Source organism: Astatotilapia calliptera, chromosome 23 (assembly GCF_900246225.1).
Source record: "Astatotilapia calliptera chromosome 23, fAstCal1.2, whole genome shotgun sequence".
Lineage (NCBI taxonomy): Eukaryota > Metazoa > Chordata > Actinopteri > Cichliformes > Cichlidae > Astatotilapia > Astatotilapia calliptera.
The window spans coordinates 25,210,879-25,220,309 of record NC_039323.1 but is presented as its reverse complement, the minus strand read 5'-3'; the positions used below and the strand labels follow the sequence as shown (position 1 = coordinate 25,220,309).

The window sequence follows — 9,431 nt, the reverse complement described above, 5'->3', positions numbered from 1 at the left end:
TCAGTAAATCAAACAATAAAACACTGACATAACTGCACTTGTGAAATAATATGTCTTATACTGTGAAATAACTACCACCTCATGTAATAATAATGGATTGGATTTATATAGCGCTTTTCAAGGCACCCAAAGCGCTTTACAATGCCACTATTCATTCACTCTCACATTCATACACTGGTGGAGGCAGCTACAGTTGTAGCCACAGCTGCCCTGGGGCAGAGTGACAGAAGCGAGGCTGCCATATCGCGCCATCAGCCCCTCTGGCCAACACCAGTAGGCGGTAGGTGAAGTGTCTTGCCCATGGACACAACGACCAGGACAGAGAGCCCAGGGATCGAACCAGCGACCTTCCGGTTACAGATGCGATTCCCAACCCCCTGAGCCACGGTCGCCCTTGTAAGCAGTGTTAGCCATTATTAAACAGTCTTTCTGTCTATCTTTAATGTTTTTTAGGTTTTTCCTTGTTTTAAATATTTTTTTACTGGTTATTATGATCTTTTTCTATTTAGGTATGTCTTTTTTATATTGCTAGGTTGCTACACATCTCTTTGCTGCCATAACATTCAAAATCTTCTAGTTATGCGACAAACAAATTATCTTAACTCTGGAATAAGAAAAAATGCACTTGACGTGCAGTTTATAGAGCTTGTTGATGTGATTGAGATCCATAACAGTGGCCACATCTATAAAAGCAGATATTTTGGAAGTTTCAGGTGTGTTAACACAAAGCCACAATCTTCGTGATTGAGAAGTATCTACTGAACACTGCATACACTCAATTAGCAAAAAAAAGTTGACAGTACAATTAGAAAAAGACTGTTCACATGTGGCTTCTTTTGAACTTGTTTTGACTTCTGAAACAATGTCCTTTGGAAATATAAAAAACCAAAGTGGAAATGTTTGTCCATAATCCAAAGGACCACAGGATATCAGCATAAACATATTCATACCAACTGTCAGGACAGTGGTGGAGGGGTGATGAGTTTGCAGTTACAGAGGAGTTCCTGGTTTTGCAGTCATTGAGTCCACCAGGAACTCCTTTGTAAACCAAAGTATTCTAGAGTCTAAGTCTGAGGTAATCTGTCTGACAGCTAAAGCTTGGCCCAAACTGGGTCATGCAATCCCAAGCACAGCAGCAAATCTGCAACAAAATGAATGATAAACAATCAAGGTGCTGCAATAGCCCAGTAAAAGTCCAAACCTCAAGCCTAAAGAGCGAACTTTAGTTATGTCTAAATGCTGTTTTCAGTCTTGCAGAAATCATTTGTGCACACATGAATATAAGTGTAAGTAGAATAACTGTAAGCGTATAAGACTTTCATATGTTTTTTGGTTTTATTGATACTGAACAGAAACACTGAACAGATCTGCAAATTCTCACATGTGATAAAGCATCACTTACAAATGTGTCAATACTCAGTCGGTGTTTGGTACAAATATATAAACTTGCAAATTTTCTGCTCGGAAAACGTTCATATTCTAAACATTGCAGCGGTCACAAAAACATAATGGAGATAAACAACAAAAGCACAAAACCCCGCCAAAAAGCATCAAAGTGGATTGATTATTCGTGCTGAAAGTCACAGAATCAAGAACATCTGAAAAGACAAAAAAAAACTAACAAAAACTAAATAAAAGCTTTAAAAAGATATTTCTGATGGTTTAGTTTGTCTAGTTCTTTTAATGAAAACAAACACATTTGACATTTTTGTGTAACTAATAAAGAGTATGGGGTTAGGACGTGAGAATGCACTGAAACATTTTCAGCCATCTGAAAAAAAAAGCATACATTTTGAAAATACATATAAGTATTCTGGATTTCAGTAAGGTTAACAAATAAAGGAAAATGCATTTCACTTTATTTTCAAGTCTCAATTAATGAAACTATTTGTATTTGCAGCCATGTTACATGTTGAAAACTGAATTTGCTAATCTATGCTAGCTAGCAAGCAAACTAATGCTATCTGCTGAAATGACTAGAGCTCCAAAACAAAATTCAGCTGTCATTCTTGGCCCCTAAGCCTTTTTCTTTTTCAATTAGTGTACTTGTAGTAGTGTTAGTAGTGTTTAAGTTAGAGAACAGTGTAAGTTTCATCTTGCATCGTCCCTGTGGTAAATTAGCTTAACGTTGGCTCTGTAAGTAACATATAATTCTGTCAACTAGCCAAACTTTACTAACCCTCCAAACATTTCTGGTATTTAGTTTTCTTTTATTGTTAAGGTCAATAGCCATAGCAGTTCAGTTTTTTAAAAGAAATACTTCAGTCAGAACATGATATAACGTCTCCAGATAGCAACTAGCCAGCTAGCTAACTTTCTCTTATATCTTCCAGTTCCAGTAAACTTTGCATCTTCTTCATGGATGCCTAGTAATGAAAACCTAACTACCACACATGGGAAAACAGTCCCACTGAGTACTGGAGCTGAAAGTAATTGGATGTCTTTAACTCTCAATGCTGCTTAAGCATTTGGACCAAAAAATAGCTGACCAAAAAATAGCTGGTGATGTGAGAGTAAACAAACAGATACTGTTTCCCAATTGACTGGATTTTAACACTGAAACATTGCAATTTGGTTTTGGAATTCAAAATTAATAATGGATCCCTTTGTCAACATGCAGCATGCTAACATTGTTAGCTAACTGTATTGGCGAATGATTGCTGGAGGTTGCCGGCAATCATTAGGTGAAATTAGCTACAAAGATGTAAACAGTGCTTCACCAAAAAATCTCCTTGTCATTGCTTTGGTTACTAGCTGTTGTACACAACTACTGTTGTGTCTTTGTCTAGTTTGGATGGAAGATATTGGATTGTCTTTACTCGACAAGTGCCAGCAAAACTGTGAAAAGTATCATACAAACTAGAAATAGAGACCTTTGTAATATGTTGGCTTGCTCAGTAAATCTTTTACTTTGGGAAGTGTTTGCAGACAGGTAGATGTCTTCCATGCAAACTACAGGTGACTGCTGTAGTGACCAAAGCAATTTCAAGGAGTTTTTTGTACAGTATGCTCTTTGGGATCAATTTCATCTAGGGATATTGAGCAACTAAATCTTTAGTTTGTTATGTAAGTGGAGTCCACCAAGAATAAATCCAAACTAAGAAAAACAAATGTTTATGTAAGTATAAAAATTACTTGCATTAACAGATGTACTGCAGCTTTACTACATAGACAGTCCCTGTCAGCAAGCTAATAGTTTTTGGCAAGCTAATCACTGGCAATTCTTGTACTGTTTTAATATATGAAAGTTTTTCTCATTTATTTTGATTAAAGAACTTTTTTTATAATTAAAAATGCTTGTGAGATACAGTCAAATGAACAAAATAACAACATATAAGGAGGTGGAAATGTCACTGTACTGCAGCGATGAGGAGTGATGCTGTCCTGAGGGTCAAGCAAGGAAATACACAGTGACAGAAAAACATTAGGACAGAAGCCTGAAAATGCCATTTACTGAAGCATAAGGGGAAGCTGAGAGGAACACAGAAAAAAGCAGCATGTAATTCTGAAAGCCATCAAAACGTAGTTGAAAGGACAAAGTGTGAGGTAGAAAAGAGATTAAGAAGAATATAGGAAAGAAAAGCGGAAACAACATAAGAGGTAGAGACCACAAGAAAGGGATAGAAAGGGACAACATGATGCTTAAAAAACACAAAGAGCCAGATTATCTATTTTCACAATGTATTTTGAGCCAGAAAGTGGCGTTGCTACTTCTGGTGTGTAACTAATCAAAAACCAATCAGTGCTGCTATGATGTGGATGCGAGAGTCCAGACAAGACAGCAGGATGTGCACAGTAGACCTGATGGTCTAGATTCTTCACACTGCCCTAAAACTACACGTTTTCTTTTTCTTTCAAAGAAAATATCCACTCCAGACATGTTGTGAGTACCATTCTTTCGACAACTTCCGTTCACGAGTCAACAAAACTCTGGACACAAATCCCAGAATTGAGCTTTAGTTACTATACCAGCCATCAAATCTTCTGTCACACATTTCACACAGCAAAATCTCCATATCCTGTAGGACAGAAGGCCGCACTGCGAAGGGTATCGAGGCAGTTGACAAGTATAAGTGTGCCCGTTAGGTGCTTCCACCTCTTGGTGATGGGGTTCCTCATCTTGTCCAGGCCAAGGTGGAGCTCCTGGATCACATCTCGGTAGCTATCCCCAACATGGGCAGCCCACGTCAGCAGGAAGTCATAGGCTGGTTTCCACATAGACTAAAGGGTTCAGGGTGGGGATCATGGGAAGTGAAAGAAAATGTCTTTTTAAGAACAAAAGGCAAGAGTTTGCCAAAGACTTACACAAAAGAGGTTCATGTAGGGACGGAAATCTCAAACCCATTTAGACTGAACTTTAGCAGGTCTTTGTACTAAAGAGCTGACAGGTTAAAGATGATCTATGTTACTCCTTTCCATAAACCACACCTAGTATAGTATTTCGAAGGCTGCCGTGAGCTACTTGTTAGCATTTTGACCTAATTCTCCTGAAATTCTGAAATGTTTTGAGTAGTATTGTGTTTTCTTGAAGAGTTTCTACCCAAGCACAGTAACTCGGACAAATATACTGTTTGTGGATCACAGGGCAGTTTGATATAAAGACATTTAATATAAAATAGTTTATATATATATTTAAGTGATGTGAGTGTAGAATAAATATGGTCAGGAGCTAGAGGCCATGAGATGCATAGTGATAATTACTGTACCATAAACCTTAAAACATCTTGTATATAAGTCATATAACTTAAAATTCAAGTGTACAAACATGACATGCAAATTTTTAGACACAGTTTAACTCATACAGCATGTAAATTGTGAATAAAAGCTAATAATACATTTGATAAATCAAAGAAATAAGAAACAAACTTAAAAGTTATCTTTGGTGTTAAAGTAATTCATGTATTGTTGTTGGTACATCCAGGTATACGTCAAGCCAAAACTCCTAAATTCTAATTCAGCAAGCTTTTAATGCTTTGCCCAAAACACAAAAAAACTGGTTGTAGTACATGTGTTAACTTATTGACTTCATGACGTGATCCACAGCATTGACAGTGTCCAGTTGTCCGGTAAATAGTAACACTGACTAAAGGCCTCTCACCTCGTTATCCAATAGACCATTCTTGTCTCGATGTGGAGCCTCATAAGCCTCCATTTGCTGTTTGGAGACTCGGGCCAGCTTCTCAGCAAGCTCCCTCCACCGGGATGCCACCTCTACTGCTGTAGTCAACAAGACAAAATCCAGGACCAACCTGGCAACCAGACCCTGGCAGTCCATCTTCAGCAATGCCTGATGGGTTAAAGAAATGGTCAGTCAGCATGAGCAAGGAGCAAAGAAAGAAATATCTGCATGTTGACTTGGATGAGATTGGAAGGAATGCATCAATTTAAAATCACTATGTATGCAAAATTTATATGGAGAAAGAATAGGAATGAGAATTTATATCCATATTTATGTAAATCGTGAAAGTGTTCTGGTAATAATACATTCACAGCACAAATCACTTAACCACTTCAGTATTGTTTCACCGATTGAAAGAAATTTGAGACTTGGCTCTGTCCTGTGAAACAGCAACATCTGTCAAATCAAGCGACATTTCATAGTGTTTTCCATATTCAAGGACCCTGTTGGCAGGGTAACCATTTTCAAGATCAGTCATTACTGGATAAACACAACCACACTACATAGTTCCACTTGTAGTTCGAGCATAAACATGGTTTAAAATTTCAAGGTTAGAGGACACATGTCGGGTTTATTCCACTGGAGGTGTTCTGGACACATCCAATCGGCAAGAGATATTCTGTAGAGATTATCTAATCTATCCTGAGATAATCTCGAGGAGCACGTGGAGAACAAACCGGTAAAAGGACATCTGGACTATTTGTGTAGTGTGCTGCTATAAAGACCCAACTCTAGATAAGTGATAGAATAGGTCTAAAAATTTGGATAAGACCTTTAAAAAACCTGTGAAAAGCCATAGATCATGCATAAAAGCAAGCCATAGGTACCATGTCGTGGCCCACTGATTAGGAAAGTTTTCAGTGGCACCATTTCTGAAACCAGAATGTCACAAGTTATGGCTGAAAAACTGAGAGAAATTCAACTCAATTCAGTTTTATTTATATAGTGCCAAATCACAGCAACAGTTACCTCAAGGAGATTAATATTGTAAGGTAAACACCCTACAATAAAACCCCAACAATCAGACGACCCCCTATGAGCAAGCACTTTGGCGACATTGGGAAGGAAAAACTCTTTTAAGAGGAAGAAACCTCCGGCAGACCCAGTCTTGGGAAGGGGCAGCCATCTAGTGTGACCGGTTGGGGGCGAGGAGAGGGAGATATGCATGTATGCTTATGGCTTGTAAGCTGCACGTCCCTCTGGAAAATGACTTTCCAAAATGAGTATTAAAACACTGTATTAAATAAGACTTGAAACAAGCAATTAAGACCATAATCAGATCATCAGGACAGTGTTTTCTGCAGTGGACATCAAACTTTGAGGTTCAAGGCACTTCCACATTGGCTTCAGATCCATCTTTTTTACACAATCTATGTGGAAAACCTACCCAAAGCCAATGTGTCTTCAGTTGACTTGTTTTAGAAACTGTCAAGGTCTATAATGATCTTTATTATTGTCATAGTTTTGCAGACATCCTATCCATTTCCTTTTCCCTTTCCAACACAGAATCTCCTTTTTTTCCCTTTGGAACAATACATATCTACACTCAGACTTGTTTTCCACAATGTTTTAGAGAGGTATTGATGTAACTCTGATCCTTTTGGAGGCTGCTGAAAGGTAATGCAATTTATAGAGAGGTGTTTCTGTAATACTAACTAAGATTTAACCTTCAGGAGGTGTGATTTATTGCAGGGCTGTTGCGTTAGACTGCATTCTTTGTTCTCCATTTAAAAGTATTTTTCAGTCTTCAAGACCTCAAACAAATTAGATTGTAGAGGACTAAAGCGGTGAATCCATTGTGTCATGGGAAAAGAGGGAAAGATAACAGAAGTCAGGAATATGTAGAACAAATAAGGTTTTTTTTGTTGTTGTTTTTTAAGATTTGTGAGCTGAAGAGTAAAAACAAAAGCTGAAAATAGTTACAGGGCTTTCTGTATAAATATAATCTGTTACCATCCTCTTAGTAATCCTGTCCCTGAGGGCTCCTGCTGCTGTAAATACATTCTAACTCAGCTAACCCAGTTAAATGAGGGTTAAAATGTATTGAGTTTTAATGAACGCAGCTGACTGGAAAATTTGCTCCAGGGGAGATTTTCTTTTTGTTTCCTGAAAAGAGGCACAATAGCCAAAAAGACTATTTCTGTTTTAATGACACACACCCAAAAAAAACCCAGCAGTGTGTGCATGTGTGTTTATTTCAAGACAAAGCTCCGGGCATCAAAGTGAGGCACTGTCCCGTGGTGATACCTTTCAGGTTCTTTGTAGGAAGTTTTATTTTTTCTCCTTTGCTGGGAGCCCCAGAAAAAGAACAACCTAGTGGAAATGTGTGGAGGTATTTACGGTTTTGTGTTTTCCGCTATGACTTTAATGAGTAACAGCAGGAATGTAATGCACACATCTTTAGGATTTTCACATGAAGATATTTCCGTGCATAAAGATACATTTTAGTTCAAAAAGAATTTAATGTGAACTACTCCTTGAAAGCTGCCATACAAGCATTCATGGGAACGTGCAGTTATTATTTAAACGGAAGCACCACCGGGGGGTTGTCACAATACTAGAATTTCAAACTCAGTGCAGAAAATACTCAAAATTATTTTCAACAACAAGGGAAAGAAAATCATTAAAGATTATTAAAATTTCAAAATATTTTTAAGAATGTAACAATATCATTTAGGACAACATTATTACTAATGATGACATAGCGCCAGGTGGTGCAACGATACACAAAATTCACGGTTCAGTTCGTTTCGATACTTTGGTGTCACGGTTTGATATTTTTCGATACAAAAAAATGTTCATGCCTTTTTTAAGCTATTAAAATTACAAATATTTCTTTTAACTCAAAAGTACAGTTTTTAAATTAAATGTTGCTGAAACAATCAAATAATTTAAAAAAGAAATGTATCTGATGGAGAAATCACTAATCTGTGGAAAAGAGAGTTTATTACAGAGAAATGGCTCCGACCGATATAACTGAGCATTGCGTGGCACATCCGACATACTGTTGTACTTTTGTCCATGACGCGCTTAAGTAGGGTCATACTTCACATGAAAACAAAAATAGTTCCAAACACCAGATCTGAAGTACGGTGGATGAGGTTCAATTTTGGGTAGCGTTGAGGCAGTTGCCATGCTAACTTGAGTGAATGCATATGGGCGGCACTCATACTTCGATTACTCCGCCTTGGCTGCATTGTCGAGCGCAGATCCACTGAGTTCTCAACACAGACAGCATCGTCAGGAGAAAAGTTGATCAAATAAATTAAAAATTTTGTATCGTTCAATAGGGCTGGGCTATATCATACCGTTCACGGTAATACTGGTGTAATTTTGGGCAACGATAGGAAAATGAAATATCGCGATAGAATATGGGTAAAACGCGCATGCGCAGTGCCTTTGTTTACATACAGGATGTTTACGACACAGGATGAGAAGAGCGAAAGCGGTTCGTTGAATGTAACGGATGAACCAGAATTGGTTTGTAAAAATGCTGCAACTTCAGTGGTGTGGAACTGGTTTAGCTTTGGTCGGTCAGATACACAGATTTTTCTGAAAATCGACAGTGCCCCTCATATCCTGGTGCGCCTTATGTATGAATTCTGGTTGTGCTTACTGACCTCGAACCGATTTTATGTGGTACCCTGCTCAAAAATCTGTCAAAAATGTTTGAGTACGACTTTGCTAAGCTACAAAGCCGCACCGCTTGATGGCTTGTCAGAGCACTACGGTTATCGTAGGCAGGCGCCTCGTGGAGTGATACGTACTGCGCTTCAACATAATATTACCGTATTGTGTGTGTATAAGCTCTTTAAGTTTTGTGGATATTATACATGGTTATGCTGAGGATATGTCGGCCATTTTCCACTGGAAATGCCTTTTGGTTAGACTGTCAGCAAGGAATTTGCACTGTTACGTTTTTATACAACTTTAATGCACATAAAAAACAGCTGCTTGTTTAAGTGAAAATACATTGATGGGGTTTTTTGCACTAATAAAGTTGTGGAGTTGTAAAGTATTTTGTCTAGCGTCAATTATATCGTCAGTTATATCGTTATCGCAAATTTTCAAATGTATATCGTGATAAATATTTTTGGTCATATCGCCCTGCTCTATCGTTCAATACATATGTGTACCGAACCAAAAGCACTGTATCGAACGGTTCAATACAGATACATGTATTGTTGCACCCCTAGTGTGTGTGTGTGTGTGTGTGTGTGTGTGTGTGTGTGTGTGTGTGTGTGTATATATA

The 9,431-nt window shown here is 38.0% G+C and overlaps 1 protein-coding gene across 1 annotated transcript in view; it reads right to left on the bottom strand.

Annotated features, from left to right (window-relative positions):
* Positions 1–1,311: 1,311 nt before the first annotated feature.
* Positions 1,312–9,431, bottom strand: part of LOC113016516 (SH3 domain-binding protein 4-A-like) — a 44,182-nt gene continuing 36,062 nt past the window's right edge. The window contains exons 4-5 of the mRNA XM_026159405.1: positions 5,099–5,287; positions 1,312–4,221 (exon numbers count right to left, since the gene is read on the bottom strand). Coding sequence (XP_026015190.1) covers positions 3,997–4,221; positions 5,099–5,287 — 414 coding nt within the window. The 3' untranslated portion in view covers positions 1,312–3,996. The remainder of the gene's footprint in view (positions 4,222–5,098; positions 5,288–9,431) is intronic.